We start from the raw sequence: 16822 nt of genomic DNA, 5'->3' as shown, positions 1-16822 counted from the left end.
AAACAGTTTATGTTTCACATGTATGAAAGCCCAGAGCAGTCTAAGTGCATCAGATGCCAAATGTACCACTTATACACAAGTCACTTTTGAAAACACTTGTTTTTTAGTAGATCTACCATGTATGTGCTAGATTCCTTATTGCACATGTACCCCAGATATGCTGGATCTCTGAATGAAAAAATAGCTGTGGGATTTCAAGAAAATACCATAAAAATAAAAGAATTCCACTGAACAAAGACAGGTAGAGGCAAGTTGAATACTTCCCAGGTAATATCTGTTAGCTATACTTTTAATATCTACTTCATTATGCACTGAATCAGCTGTTTGCCCATTACCAACCCTTAACACGAATTTTAAGTGTTGGGTGAATAAATACACAGCTACCATACTAACACTATGTTTCCAGCAGAATCAAGATTCTAGCAACCGATTTACCTCATAATATTTGAGATTTATCATCTCCTCCCTATCTGGCAGCAGAGCATTGATTTCTCTTTAAGGGAAACATCAAGATCCAGAGGCCTGGCAATTGCAGCAGCTGGAGTTCAGCCATTAATAAAACAAATTAAGAAAACACTTAAGGATTTTAACAGAATGAACCTGAGACCACACTTTCAGTGGTTTAGATCTGATTATGATGGTATGGGCATCTCCATCTACTCAGATTACTGGAACAATGAAAGATCCTCAGTTTTCTCAATTTAACTTAAGTGTTCTTTTAGCATTCACTCTACTGAGATAAGCAGCTGTTAGCAGAACACCCATCCCAATAAACAGCCTAGCAATAAACCATGATCTCCCTTGCTGCCTGCACTAACAGCATCATATGCAGCAAGGTCATTAGCAGAGGAGGCACAATCAGCTATAGCTTTCTAATGCTACATTATTAAGTGAAGCAAAACAACTCTTGTGAGATGGTAGGATTCATTTTTTTTTTAGATTCGCTGCCAATAGAAAAGTAAAAATATTTTAACCTTTATGCAAATAGAACACACCTTATATTTTCAGCACAAAACTGAAGATTACCCTCAAAATCATGACACTAAAAAATATCAACTATGAGACTAGTCCTATCACAGACCATCTCACTTTCTGCCCAGAAATGAGAATCACTTACTATCCTGCTACAATGCCAAATGAGCAGCTGGAAATGTCCTTATACAAATCCATCATTACATTCCTTTAACCTTTGCCAGAACTTTAAAAGTAAATAAACAAAAGAGGAAAAAGCCAGACAGAACACATATTTGGACAGGCACCTTTTTAAAGCCTTGCCTCCAGTTTCAACATTAAATGGCTTGTTTTATGTCGTAAGATCTCCAGCTAGACATAGGAGTACCAGATATTTTCACCAGCCCTTTCTGGCAGGTGGAGTCTGAGACAACTCTAAGCTCCAGCCCACGCCTCAACTTGCCTGACTCAGAAAGAGCCAGGTACCAGTTTGAGCATCATATTAAATATACTGCTGTTTCTAAGAAAATGAAACAAAAGACGAAAGGCTGTGAGAACAAAAAAAATAAATTAGTGGGTAGGAGATGTTGTGGTAAAAAGACATTGCTTCAGGCATCCTGTACTTGTCTATAGATAAAAAACCAAATTAAAAAGTGGGATGAGCCCATCAATGCTTCTCAGTTTAATAGCACTTCTGCTTATTCTTCAAAAATAGCACAATATAAATACATCCTCATGACTCATCTTTCAAAAATACTTTGTATGCCTATCTATATACATACATTCATACATATATATATATATATATATATGAAAATTGGAAGTGGGAAGAGAAAAAGATGCACAGAGATGGTAGTCTCAGTGTTGCAGAAAGTCTGAAGGAAAGAATAGCACAGCTAACTCACGCAAAGAACAGCTCAGGAAAGGCACACACAGATAAACCACTGATTTCCAATAAAAACCTGACATTTTAAAAATACAATTTATTCCTTAAAAGGGAGACTGAACTGTGGGAGTTTCAGACAGTCCTGTAAGTGCTAAAATATAAAATGTGGAAAAAGAAGTGATTATGGTGAGAAAAGAGAAGCACAAGAATATTTTGGTGAGTGCAAAAAGCAATCTACAGAAGCTGGATGAGCCGCATTTTTTCTTAAGCCAAATTAAGTCATCCTGCATAGGAATCTGATTTCCTCTTTGAGTTAGAAACCCCTCCAGAAGTATGCAGCAGTGAGGATGCTGGGTTTTATCCTCACCCCTTTCTAAAAAGACAGATTAAACAGTTAAGGCAAACTTCTGCTTTAACAGACATTTTCGTACAAAGCTCCTACTTTGCTAAGGCTCTCTCACTGAGGTACCACAAGGAAAGGGCAATGCTGTACTCAGTAAGTAACAGAGATGCGAGTAGGAAGTTGCACTTATATTTCATAGTCATTGTTTATTTGGCATGCAGTAATTACCTTGTCTCTGTAAGGAAAAAAAATCCAAACCGGCATCTCTGTAGCCTAGAAGCATCTTGTTCATAACAATGAGAAAAACCCTTGATAAGCCAAACCTTGACAAACCAAAATCACACATGTGTTTCTTTACTGAATTAAGATTCAACACTTTTTTGATAATCTACTAATGGAAGGATCTTCATTAGTTAGGTATTGAATAATATCCTTCTGTGATTGTTTTCCAATTTTGCTAGTTGTACCCTCTTTAAAGCACCTCAGAAGAGTCACATTATTAACAGCACTGTGTCTCAGTTAATGAAACCACTTTCTTGTGCACCATTAAGACTGTTGTGCATTGCAACCCACCTCTTGTACTCTGCATTTTCCTAATTACTCAGCTTAGATTTTCAGCAACTGTAGGCAGTGTAACTGTTTGTAGTCTGAGTAATGTCACCCTAGCTGGAATGTGAAATAGCTTCTATACTGTCACACTCCAACACTGACAGAGGAATAAATTATTACTGCTGTATTTGCATCAAGATGTGCCTGATGCAACAGAGTGAAACAAGACACCTCAAATGTCCTCTCAGTACTCCAGAGAAACAACTACCTTAACTTTTACTAAGGTGTTCAAATCTACTTACAGAGAACAATCATAACTAAGGAACCTGCCTTCTTAATGGCCTATGAACCCATAAAAGCTTTATAGTACCCCTGGACTTTCACATTCTTATATTTAAAGCTTTTATATGCTCAGCATGAAAGCATATCCCACCAACTTCAAACACATTGTGTCAAACATGAATTTGAGACTTTTTAGCTCTTGTCCATGTGGGTTGAACACTTGAACTCTGATTAAATTGTGTTTTCATACAACACAGTATCTGTGCTCTTCCACTGCCAGTGTAAGAGATTGACAGATGTCTTTTAATAATAATTTTTAAAATAACTCTAATACCTAAACATCAGGGAAATACTTCAAACCAAAAAGCACATCTAAAGCACACCTTTGAAACAGTTTAACTGAATGAAATGTAGCCCTGTCACAATTTTGATAACTGAATGGGAGAACAAATAAGCTCATGCTGTGAGGTGAATCTCACTACATCCATCCTCACTGCTGAGCTCATTAAAGTCTCACTTACCTGTCTTGTTGCCTCAATAGCTTTCCACTTGTCTCCAAGCTTCACTCACAACTTCTGACACTACTATAGTCTTACTCACTTCCTATGACAACTTTTTGAGGACCAGCGCTTCCTACCAGGCCCTTTGAAATTCTAAGTCATCCAGTCACAGGTATTTCCTTTTCTTGTATCCTACTCTCTTGAGAGACAACTAGCAAAATTACCTAGGAGAACATGTGACTGTTGAGAACTTCTGGTATCTGGGAAACCTTTAACAGCAAAAGCTGGCTTACACTGCACAAGCAGAGAAATCTGAATGAGTAAAGCTACTACAGATTTGAACTCTCCATGATAACAACCTTCAAAATAAAAATAAAAAGAGCAAATATGGAAATCTATTCTAACCAGTCAGCTTTTCCAATGAGAAAGCTATTTCAGCATTTCAGGTTAGAGTCACCTTAGTTCTACTTTTAACCTACTTGGCTGCATCCCTACAAACCGATGGGGCCTGACGAGATTCATCTGACAATACCCAAAGAGCTGGATGATGCCATCATAAAGCCTTCCTCGATGGGTTTGGAGTCGTCTTGGAAACCCAGAGAGGTCTCAGCTGACTGGAAGCTGGAAACTTTCTCCTGATTTCCAAAAAGATCAAGAAGGAAGCCTCTGGAAACTACAGGTTGTCAGCGCCACTTCAGTGCCTGGTAAAAGCATGGAAAAGATTATTCTGGGAGGTTTTGAAAAAATACTGGGACAACAACACAGTCATCAGTGACAGCCAGCACACCTTCATGAGGGGAAACTCCTGATTATCAAAACTGACTTCCTTCTACAACAGGGCAACCCACTGAGATGATCTAGGAAAACCAGTAGAGGTAATTTTTCTGGCATCAGCAAAGCCTTGGAAACTGTCTCTCCTTCTAGACAAATGCTCAGCAGACAGCTGGACGTTACCTGATGAGTGAGCAATTGGCTCATGGGCTGGGCACAAAGGGTTGTGGCGAATGAGGTGACATCAGACTGGAGTCTGCTCATTAGTGGGGTTCCACAGGGCTCCATCCTCAGCCCACTCCTCTTCAACATCTTGGACAAGGGATTCAAAGGCAGGCCAGTGACACTAAGAAGGAAGGAATTAACACCACTGGAAGGTGGTGTTAATTCCCTTAAGGGTAGAGAGGCCCTCAGGAAATTAGTGAGCTGAGCATCAACTATATGAAACATGAACCATAGGAAGTTTAACAAGCGCTGGATTCTGCAGCTGGGAGAGGCAACCCTGGCTGTACACACAGCCTGGGGAATGAGAGGCTGGAGAGCAGTGCTGCAGAAAGGGACCTGGGGCTCCTGGTTGACAGCAAAGTGAAAATGAGCCAGCAGTGCTCTGGCAGCCAGGAAGGCCAAGCGTGCCCTGGGGGGCATCAGGCCCAGCATTGCCAGCCAGGCAAGGGAGGGGATTGTCCTGCTCTGCTCTGCTCTGGGGCAGCCTCACCTCGAGTGCTGGGGGCAGTTTTGGGTGCCACAGTATAAAGCAGACATTGAGCTGCTAGAGAGCATCCAAAGAAGGGCAAGGAGAATGGCGAAGGAGGGGAAGCCATATGAGGAGTGGCTGAGGTGCCTCAGTCCCTTCAGTCTGGGGAAGAGGAGACTGAAGGGAGATCTCTCAGTGGTCTTCAACATCCTTATGAAGGGAAATGAAGAGGCAGGCACTGATCTCTTTACTCTTGTGACCAGTGAGAGGACTCAAGAAAACAGCATGAAGCTTTGTCAGGGGACGCTTAGATTGGATATCAGGAAATGGCTTTTTTACCCAGAGAGCTGCTGAGCTCTGGAACAGGCTCCCCAAGAAAGTGGTCACAGCATTAAGCCTGAGCTCCAGAAGGCTTTGGACAATGCTCTCAGGCACATAGTGTGATTCTTGGGATGTCCTGCATAGGGCCAGGAATTGGACTTGATGATCCTGATGGGACCTTTCCAACTGAGTATATTCAATTAATCACTGAGGGGAAATATTTAGAAATTAAGAGAAAATAAATAGCTGCAATGAATTAACATATTACCATTATTATAGTATTTCTAGAGAGCAAGCACTTATAATCTGGCAATAATAAGCAGAAACTTTTCATTTGCTTGTTTATTTAGACAAAACATTCCAATTTTTTTTCTCCTTTCACCTCTGTGGTCACTGTGATTCACAGGGTTTCATAACATGTCAGTTTCTCTGCAATTCACAGTAAACTTAAAAAAATTGCAACAGGAGATTACCTGTTTTGAATACTCTCCACAAAACACTTCCATTATGTCGTTAAAGCAATTATGTTATCTAAAAGCAAAAAGAACATAAGAATACCAGGAAAAAAATACATGTACCAGGAAATAATAAGACTCTTCTTCTTTCCACATTCATTTTGAAATGTCACAGGATTGTTGAAATGCTGCTTCATCAGAAGAAATAAATTATGTCTGGAAAGAGTTGCTTTCAGCTACACAGAAAACAGGTTATAAGAGGACACATCTATCACTGTCCAGCCAGGTTAGACTAAGTTATGCTTTTATAACCAATATTACCATCTCCAATAGATTAACAAGTCCTTCTCTGTATTATGTTGTAATGAATAAAACCTCTCATAAGCCTCATATAAATTCCAAAAGCCTACAAACATGCCTCAGAGTAGCTGCATCCTATGGCAAAAACAAAACCATAGAGGAAAAAAAATGTGAAAAGTAAAATTGTCCCCTGATCTAGACAAAAGTTTTCATGCTCCTTGTCAAAGGTCTAGAGATTTCTCATCTCCTTGCACTGTTGGTATTTGTTTTTCTCCTATTTTCCTTGCTTCTAAGTGTTCTCTGTAATTTAAAGATATTTATCTTTCTAATTAATTCCATTATTTTCGAGGACCTCTCAGCCAGTGTACAGAAGGATAACAGATAAAGCATCCTATAGGAAAGCAAGTCTTCAGAAGGTTTTTTTTGTTTGTTTGATTGGTTGTTTTTTTTTTTTTTTCCCTTTTGTGGATTGGTCATGGACAACAGCACCTCTTACATCAGCAACTCTCAGACTCACAAGTTTATCCACATCCAGCATACAACTGGAAGTGCTCAAGATTTAAAAGAAGTCTATTGATTCTGGATGTTCTGGAAATCAATCTCTTAATAAAAAGGGAGGTCAGCCACCACTTAAAAATTATCAGGCCCTAAAGAAGTGAATCAGATAAAGCCAGAAATCCCCAATTATGAATAATTTTTAAATTCTGCTCATGGAGTTTGACTCTATCATTCTAATTATTAAACAACCACCTTCTTTTGAAATACATGTACTTTCATTTCAGATACAGAATAGGCTATACATTAATAATTAATGATTATTATCTCCATAAGAAAGGAAGAAAAAGAGCAAAATAACTCCAGTCTTTGGGATTTTCTTACATGCTATGCCTTCAATGTAATAATCCCTTATGTCTTTTCAGGGAGACAAGCAGATGAGAATTGTGAAAATTGAACTACCGTTCAGTTTTGTTCTTTTAATGAGAATTCATTTCCCCTCTTCACTTAGTTTTGGAATTTTTTTCCTGTATTTCATATCTTTAGTGCTAAAAATCACATTATAGCTCTGCAATGACTTGCATTACATATAACTGTGGCCACCAATATTACACTCTGCTCTACCAGGTACAGAATGCTACTCTTAAAAGCTAAAGTCATAGAATAAATTAGCATGGGCAGGACTTCTGAGGGCTGTCCTATACAAGCATTTTCCAGAATTATTTAAACCCAAAATCAGAAACTTCTCTTTCAGAACAAAATTTAGCTATTTCAAAATCACCTCAGACTAATCATAAATTAGTCTGATCCCTAAAATCATAATGAATTACTAACCTTTAAAAAAAAAATCACACTACTTAACAGACTAGTCCACACATGCATCAAAGAAGTAATGAATAGAATATAATATTTTTTCCCACCCCCGCTACAGGAACAAACTCAAGGTCAACTATTCAGACAAATATTTAGGACTGGTCTGTTATAGGAGCTTCTTGACCGGTTTCCTCACAGGAGACCAGTTGCAGGGAGACACCAGGCAATATATTCAGGAGAGATTCTATAAAAAGGCAACCTCATATATAGGTTCAGGAAACCCCATTTAAAGTGAAGCTTAAATAGTCATAATTTCTAGCTTTATTACTAAAGCATCCAAATAAGCAGTCAGGAATAGTGTTGCTCATCCATGGCACACAGAAACAAATGCAGGAAAACATGAAAACACTCTGCTATATACTAGATAAAAATCTTAAAGCCACTTTAAAGTTGCAGAAATTAGAAGAAGAACCATCTGCCTAAAATAAAAGCTAGACAAAATGTACAATTTGTCATACATGACAAATTGTTCATGCACAGGATTAGTTAGACTCCCTTCTGCTACCAAGAACTTAAAAAATTAACAACAAAAATAAATATTTCTTTCAGAGACAGTGTGTTATTTTCCATCTTACAGTATTAACAAATTATTCTACCAGTCCTTGCCCTAGGCTAGAACTAACATTTTTATTTTTCGTAAGAAGTGCATTTTCACACCTGATAACCAGGGTAGGCACGCTTATAAGGTTTTCAGGCAGGCAAATGTAGGCAACAGTTACTATCTGTGCTAGTGTACATCTTGTAAATTAGTTCTCAAAGGACTTTGTGATGTAGATTTACACAATCCCAAGGTAACTCAGGCTGGCAGGGACTTGGGGAGGTTTCTAGTCCCAGCTGCAGCTAAGAGGGACAGATCAGGTGGCTCAGGGCTTCACTCAGTTGGGATGTGAAACCCCCAAGCCAGGAAGAAGCCCCCTTTCCACTGGCCCTGGCTCCCTCACCAGCACAGCATCCCTCCCAGACTATAATGTCACAGCCCAGCCACAGAGGCCTGGCTAGAGCAAAGGCAGTTGGCATCCACTGCTCTCCTCTCAGCCCAATTACATTGCAGAAGGCGTGAGGGCTGGATCCAGCTCAACTGATCCTTGGTAAATCCTTACTCACTGTTTCCTGTCACTGTCAGCTCCTCCACGTGCCCAGATGTGGGTTCCAGGAGGTCTCCTTCCTTGGTTTCACCTCAGGCTGATGGCCAGCTTTCCTCCTCCCCCAGCCAGGCCAGTGTGTGCAGAGGCCTGGCAGACACAGGAGGTGAGGACCTGCCTTATCCATGTCTGCTGCCACTGTATCACCTTCAGCTGCAGGGACCCTGACAGGAAGGCCATTGCACACCGAGGAGTCAGTGATCCACACACAGGTAACAACCTGAGCACAGCCTGGCCTCTGCTGTGCGGGACTGCACACACGACTGGGCCTTCAAGCTGCACTGCGCTGCACAAATTCCTCGGTTGCCAGACAAACTCCTTTTAGGACAGGGGCCTGCAGACAGCTCCCCCCCATCAGCAGCAATTGTAGCACCTGCACCACCATGCCTTCATCAAGAACTACAGCAAGAAATTCTTGTAAGAACAATGTTTCTGCTTGCCAGCAGAAAATACAAATATATTTGAGCTATTGTTTGGGAAAAAGTCATACAATAGCTAAAATGAGCAAACAAGTCAGCCTTGCATGGACAGGGTCACAGTGTGCTGTTCAAGCACCATTCAGGAACAAAATGTTTTCCTTACCCTCCAGCAATCTCCTGCATGGCTGGTGTTCTGATGTATTACATTTCCCAAAGAGGATGGAGGTGTTCAGAGAAAGCTCCATCTGCTTCCTTACCCTGGTCAGTGATCTGTAGCACAACCCAAAACACCCAACAAATGCTCCTCTGACCCTGACCCACAAGCTCTATGCAGACCTGAGCCCTACACATCTGAGCTGCTCCTCCATGTGAAGGGCAGCCCTACTCCTCCTCTTCCCTGCCTGCCTCTCCTGAAGGGCTTGTCTCCATCAATCACAGCACTGCCACATCACAGGTATCCCAGCAATACCCCAGCAATGCTGCCCAGCTCTGACCACAGGCTGAGCCCTGGGCCCTGCTGCTCGAATCCCCAGCAGTGTGCAGACAGGAGCACACCCTGCACCCGACTTTAACAGGCCCAAGCTTTGCCTTGTTACCCACACACCGTGTACTTTTGCTTTCTGTACTTGCTCCACCATTTTATCGTACAGCTCAGGGCTATAATGTGCCTCCCATGTCACTGCTAGTGTAACACTCTCCTCACCAGACAGGCCAGCCTCATGGCAAAGGTGCTTTTGCTATAATAAATGAGAAAGGGAAAATGACATCGGATTTCTCACAGGTCAAGCTAAATTTTGTCCAATCTGCTCCATAACAAACCTGAAATTCAGCTCTTCACTCAGTGGATTATGCCTGTCTACATAATGTTCCTCACTCACATACACATGGTTCTGTTCTGCCATCTCTGGGAGAGACTACTTCTCATCAGTCATCTGTACTCAGCCCATCTGATTTTCAGCGTCCAAGACAGGACCAACGACCTGGTTCACAGCTATAATTTCACTAGTGCCACAGCAAAGAAAAGTTTTATGCCATGTGGTCTTATGTTTCTCACTTGTCATTTTCTATCTTAGCTACTGTAAATATCCTGGGGAAAATTTCACCTCAAAAGCAATTTAGTCTTTGAACAAAAGAAAAAAATCTGCTGTCATCAGAAACTGTAGAGCAGAGCAGCCAGTTATCTCAGTTTTTATTGAACTAGAACACTGTGCAGTGTCTGCTTAAAATGGGTTGGAAAACTCACATAATTCAGAGGCTCCAAGTACAAATGACTCTCAAGATCTTGGCAGAAAACGTCCAAATTCCCTTTATGGGCAGAAATTCAATGTGATCCAAAATGTGATCTGCTGGTTTGCATGGCAAAATTTTTATCAGTTTGAATAGGGGGGGTTCCACACTCTTTTCCCTTTCCAGAGTTACAAAAGCAGATGATAGAGAGAGGAAAAAAGCAGAAAAGGCTTAATTTCTAAAGCTATAACCATATTTCACTCCTTCAATATGTAATGCCTTCACTCAAAATGAAACCAGGGTTATTCTAAACAAATATCATAGCTAGACATCGTTTGGAGTCAGCCACATGTGTGCTCTATGCAGCATTGGCTCTTGCAAACCTTTTCCATCTCAAATATTCTTCACTTCTTCAGCTCCTGTCAATGCAGCAATTTCTTCTCTATCACTCAAACACTAATAGCAAAACAAGGTAAATAAAATTTAACACCCCTCCATCCCACCCTCACCCCCCCAAGCCCCCTTCCTGATCATTTTGGTAAAGAAATAATATTACCAATATTACCAAATAATATTACCAATATTATCAATTATCCTTCAGGAATTAACAAAGTAATAAAACAGTAGCCAACCCTTAGGACTATTCAATAAAAACGTAACACTTAATGAATAAGTGTGAAACAACAGTATCAGCAGTTTCAACAAGTGTGTAAAGAAAAGGAAGGCCAGAAAATACAGATTTGGAGGTGGGAAAAACAACCAAAAAGTACACGCGCATATCACCACTTGTACCAAACTCCTGCTTCAGCACTGCACCCCAAAAATTCTCCCCAGACAAGTCACAACCTTTAAAAAGTAAACTGTGGCAGACAAAGAGAAGTTAGCAGAAGAAAAAAAAAATAATTCAAGAAACAAGGCTGGGGGGATGAGGCCAAAACACTGATGTTAAAAGGACTGAAATATTACACTTTATTTCCCCCCCTTCCTCCCCCCCAGATAGTGTGGTTGCAAGTGGGAAGGGGAAAAAAAAGGTGCTGGTGGAAAATGTCTCAAAAATTACTATGTTCTGGCATTTCTTTGGAAAGTGGTTCCAAGTGATTTATTCTTAGTGTTGAAATGTGATTTCAGAAACCCTATTCTCTCATTAAAAAAAAAGGCATAAACGAAGAAGACAAACTAATAGTTACCCATTCTCAACAAAAAACCCCATGTTTTCAAAGAACCTGACAAAAATTAAAAAAAAATAAAAACCCTAACAAATTACCAAACTAAAAAATTCAGAATCTGTCATTCCCATCTGTCCTGCACTTTATGAAGTTTAGTGGGCTTAATGTAATGAAAATTCATTAACATAAAAACCACCAATATAGTACTACTTTAGAGAAAAGGAAAGGAAAGGAAAAAGTTGCTCATCCTCTCAGACAGATTCTGGAAAAGCAAAGATTAAGCAAAGATTAATACAACCTTTCAATTCTGGCGAAACACTTGCAACCTGAATCCCATTCAGGGTTCTGGCTGGAGTAAGAATTCATCTCAGCTGTAAGCCACAAGAACAACAATGTTGTTTAGAACAACAGAAACTCAACAAGCCCTCAAAAAAACCCAAAACAACCCCCCCCCCACAAACCATCCAACCAACACCAGCCCTCAACTGCACAGTGCATTTTTCTGATGAGTTCTAGCCATATGATCCTTACCTGGGTTTAAGCCATCTATTGCAAAGTTTGTGTATTATTGGAAAAACCCACTCCAAAACCCCACTCTAAACTACTGTATTTTAATCTACAGCATGGTACAGATGAATGCAATGCTACTCCCATTCCCCCTCCACAAGATAATGTTGTTAATTTGTATGATGCTTTCTTGTTGCCATGACATCCTTTGTACCGTAGGTCTCTTTACCCTTATATTATTTTCCCCTCTGAAATTCAACCTGTGGTCATTTTATCCCCAGGTCAAAAGCTTGTGAATGTGTGTTTATTTTCAAAATTGTACATTTGATCTGATGAATAAGATTTATAACTCCAGACCTCAGACAGTCTGCTTTAGGTAAGAATACACAATGCTCTTTCTAAGCACATGAGAACTGAGATAGTCCTTGGACAGTGAGAAGTTCTTCCAAAAGCTGTGTTTCTGTGTGTTTGTTCAGCACTTACCTACAGGATTCCGATCCCAAGGAGACAGGCCACCAAGCACTCTAATAAATATCACTCCTGTTTGAACGCTCAATTTGTTCTCTCAATTTTCCTGTATGGTCAAGATGTTCGTTTTCCTAACTTAAAATCTATGCTGTAGTATGCATCTCCATTAAAATGTTTGTCTACCCACCCCAGAGTTTTCCCGGCACATCCCATCGATCTGGCAGAAGGCAGACGCACCAACAAGGGGGCACCCACCCGAGAGGAAAACCTCTGGTTCCCAAGGGGCAGCTTTCTGCCTACATCCCTTCGGGTCTTTCGCCTATGATCGCTCCCACTGTTCCCTCAGCCGCACACCGAGGGCGCGGGCGGCAGGCAGATATTGCCCCCACGCCAGCGGCGCTCCGGGCCGAGCCGAGCCGAGCTGCGCTCCGCAGGGAGCGCCAGGACAGAGCCGAGCCGGAGACCCGCACCGGGGAACAGCTACAAAGTCAGGCTCGGCGCACGGGAAAGGCGATTCCTCCTCCCGAAGCGCAACAGGTCGGTGCTCATGCCCCCCGCCCCAGCCCTCGGAGCGAGGAGGTACCCGAAGGGTGCAGCATGGCCGCGGTCACTGTCACGGTCACTGTCGCGGTCACTGTCACTGTCGCGGTCACTCACCGGCAGCGCGGGCGAGGAGGCTCCGGTGCGCTTGGAGCCGCGCCGGGAGCTGAGCCGCCGCCAGGACTCGGCCAGGCGCCCCCGGCCGCCGCTGTTGGCGCCCTCGGCGGCGCTGCCCCGCTCGGCGCTGCCCCGCTCGGCGCTGCCCCGCTCGGCTCTGCCGGGGCTCAGCCGCCGCTGCTCCATGCCCGCGGCGCGGCTGAGCCCCGCAGCCGCCCCGGGCCCGCCTCGGGCGCTTTATGGGCGCGGCGGAGGGGCGGGGCGCGGCGGGGCGGCATCCCCGGGCCCCGGCGCTGCCCCGAGGGGCTCCGGGCGGGCCGCCCGTCCCGCGGCGAAACTGGGTTTCGGTCTGCAGCGTGAATTAGAGAACAGGCACAGAAAGAGAAAGGGACAGGTAGGTGTACTGTGCTCAGACGTGACAAGTTGTGACACCTGCTCATCTCCCGTCTAGATCTTGCCAAAATCGTGCCAGGAGGCTTTTCCCAAATACACTACGTTAATAGCTCTAGGGAAATAAATTAGTCCTTTCCTATAATAAAATATGTTAATGCTTAATGTCTAGCAACTGTCACATGTGCGCAGCCTCCACTCTAAGCCAAGCGTTTTCCCCTACAGTTTGCACATCGGAGAATGAAAACACCAAGTCAGGGAAAGATGGCAAAGTACCTGTTGTACTGTGACACTCTTTGGGGGGCCATGTGGCCTGCTTTTCTTTCTTAAGATCAAGAAGGAGCACCTCTTAAATTTAGTCTCGTTACTAGTACCCGAAGTGCTTCTGCAGTGCTGGTCAGGGTCCTGGTTCATTACGCCCTTTCAGGCACTTAAGAACACAGGGGTTCATCATCTGTGCGTGCTGAGCACAGGACACTGCTGCAGTGCCACGGAGGAAATCTGCCTCTTCTCTGCCCTCCAAGCTCACTGCTGATTTTTCTCACCAAAGGCAGAGGATGCTCAAGTCTCCACAGCTGAAATAACAAGGCAGCTAATCTCTGTTTTCCAGGCAAGATTAAAAACACGGGGAGTGTTTTGCAGGTATTAAACCATTGATTTGCATTTATGATTTAACCCTTTTTTTAAGGATTTATTGAAGGGCCATTTTACTGATAAAGCCAGACATATCCCTGCTCCTTTCTCAAGTAGCTTAACTTTCTATCTAAAAAGATGTTATGACACTATAATGAATGATATTATTCTATCTATAGCTTAAGTGATTTGTGAAAGCATGTATTTTCATCACAGTGTATCTAATGTCATAGTATTAAACAAAAATACTGGGTCAGAGTTTCCAAAGAACATGTTAAACTCCTTACTAAATATATGTTAGAAGAAAATGATTAAGGGGTTTCTTGTGACTTTAGGTAGTCTAATGCTCTGCAAACCCCTAGTCACACTCCAGACTTCCATTCAGGGGAGACAGGCATTATTGGGAGGATCTGTTTTTCCAGTTCCTGTGACTATAGTAGGAAGCCACTTCATTTGGGTGAATTATTGTCATGAATGCTTTTATCTTCATTTATTCCTCTCTGAGGCACATCAGCATTTGGTCAGCTTTGCTGATTGTATTAATTAGCTATATCATTTTAATGGTGATTTTAAAAGTTTAATAGATTAATGGATTAATCTGTAGATTAATTCTCTGACATCTCCTCTATCTCTTAGTAATAACTATTAAATTTCCCAAATTCCATGTGTTCCTTAAAATATTCTTTAGAGGAATCTAGTGATTTTCAGATCCCACAAAAATCTGTAAGCAAGTTAAAAAGTCATATTACATAAAACTCATTAGACATGTTCTTATAGATTCTTGTTGGGACAATGGGGAAAAAGAATCTCAAGAAATCAAAAGAATTAAAATGCTGTTGTTATGGTCTTTATCAACATACTATATGCCTGGCAAGAAATTATTTTCATTCCTGGCAGAAACGGACACGACTGCATGTTATGAGTGCAGTTGCCTGATATTGTCATTTCAGCCCTTCTTCCACCTACAAACTTATTCTTCACAGTCATTCATTAGTATGTTCAAATATTTTTCAAGAACTACATGAAGACATGTCAATAAGTGGTACAGGGTGGTGACATTTGTCTGATTTAGATCTGACTGAGCAGAGTCCAAGACCCACTGAAGTGTTTGGAACAGTTTGAACTACTGAGAGGCTCGGGAACAGTCATTCAAGGCTGATGAAAAGCTTTCTTTTCACTTTCCATTAACAAGACAAAAGTTATAGGGAGATTTATGCTGGAAGGGGCCACTGAAGGTCACCTAGTCCAAGCCTCTCCCTAAAGTAGGTTTGTGTACATCAGTTTGTTTAGGGCTTTGTCCAGTCAGGTCTTGTAAAAACCCAGAACTGAAGATTTCATTGCTCCTCTAGACAATGTTTCAGTGTTTAAGCATGATCTCAGTCAAAAAGCTTTCCATTACACCTAACTGGAATTTCTCATGTTCCCATATTTGTGTGTTTCTGCTTGTTCCTTCACCATATAATTTCATGGGCAGCCTGGCTCTATCTTCTCTCTCTACACCTTCTCACTCAGCAGTCAGGGGCAGCAACTCAGACTCCCTGGAGTCTCTGTCCTTGAGACTGGACAGCCTTATGCTCCCAGCCTTGTCAGTCATATGAGACTCTCTGCAAAGAGCTGCAAGTAACTTCACATTTTTCAGTCCTGGTGCTCATGGGGGAGGTTCAGCCACCCCAATGTCTGCTGGCGCACTCTACATGCAGGCACAAGCAAACATTGGCCTGTTCATGAATCTGCTTGAAAGAGGACAAGCACCTCAAGTTAAAAGGGGTGCAAGAGAGTTGGTTGTTACTCGAGGAAGCAAGGAAAGGATGGCCTCCCCCATGCTCCAGAGCAATCCATCCTGATGAGCAAGGAATTCAGGAACACACCAGGAGGCCTCCATGGAGACTGGGGCAAGGAGATCAGGACAAAACACAGATGCAAGGAAAGTGTACCGAAGGCGAAGGCAGTGACAGGATGCCTGGGAGGAGTACAGAGATCCTAGCATCTTCTAGCATAAAGGGTTGACATCAGGAAAGCTGATGCCCAGCTGCTGCTGGGTCTGGCAAGGATGTCTTGAGGAAAGGCATGTGAATGAAGGCCCTGTGCATATTTCATAACTATGGTATAAGAAACAGAAAAGCAATCATAAGCACCATGTAAAAATGTGCTATTCCTTGCCATGTTTCTGAGAACAGTCCTCTTCCTGTTAGTGAAGAATTTGTATTTATATCTGCTTTAGGTGTACTCAGATTGCTGTCACAGCAGCATGGTGCTGCCACAGCTGTTACTGAGAGTCTTCTGTGGGACTGTCATCTTTGCAAGTTTGCCATTGCTGTGATGATGTAGGGCACAAACAATTCATTATTGGGCTTGAAAGTGCTTCTGCCTCAAACTCATGAGATTCCTTTTCAAAGTGTGGGTCATAATGTAAAATACACATTTTTCAAAGGCCAAGTACTCTGCCAAACTTTTTTTTCTTTTTAGTAAACAAATTCCTCTCAAAATTTTCTACTAGTACAGGAAAAACCCAATAACTGATGCTTATGATTCACTTCCCTTAAAACAGGAAAAATGTTGTAGTTTCTTTCATATATCTTCTATTATGAGTGGGTCATACACCTCTGCTTTTTATAAGCTGCACTGTGGAAGATCTTTTTTCTATTCTCCACTTTACAGAATTTTAATTAAGGAAGTTAAATACACTGAAATCAAAAGCTGGCAATAGTATTATTTAGAAGTTCTGTACTAGAGTTGTTGCATACTGTTCTTATTTTCTAACACAAGTGGTCTTCTTTTTTTATACCTTGCAAT

General features: G+C 41.9%; 1 protein-coding gene across 1 annotated transcript in view; it reads right to left on the bottom strand.

Moving 5' to 3' along the window:
• TRPM3 (transient receptor potential cation channel subfamily M member 3) overlaps positions 1-13192 on the bottom strand; it is a 383001-nt gene extending 369809 nt beyond the window's left edge. The window contains exon 1 of the mRNA XM_054283455.1: positions 13007-13192. Coding sequence (XP_054139430.1) covers positions 13007-13192 — 186 coding nt within the window. The remainder of the gene's footprint in view (positions 1-13006) is intronic.
• Positions 13193-16822: the final 3630 nt, after the last annotated feature.

Source organism: Melozone crissalis, unplaced genomic scaffold (genome assembly GCF_028551555.1).
Source record: "Melozone crissalis strain CALT ecotype California unplaced genomic scaffold, PUWL_Pcris_2 ptg000036l_1, whole genome shotgun sequence".
NCBI classification, from domain to species: Eukaryota; Metazoa; Chordata; class Aves; order Passeriformes; family Passerellidae; genus Melozone; species Melozone crissalis.
The sequence above is the reverse complement of the archived record's forward strand: the minus strand, read 5'-3'. Positions and strand labels throughout refer to the sequence as shown.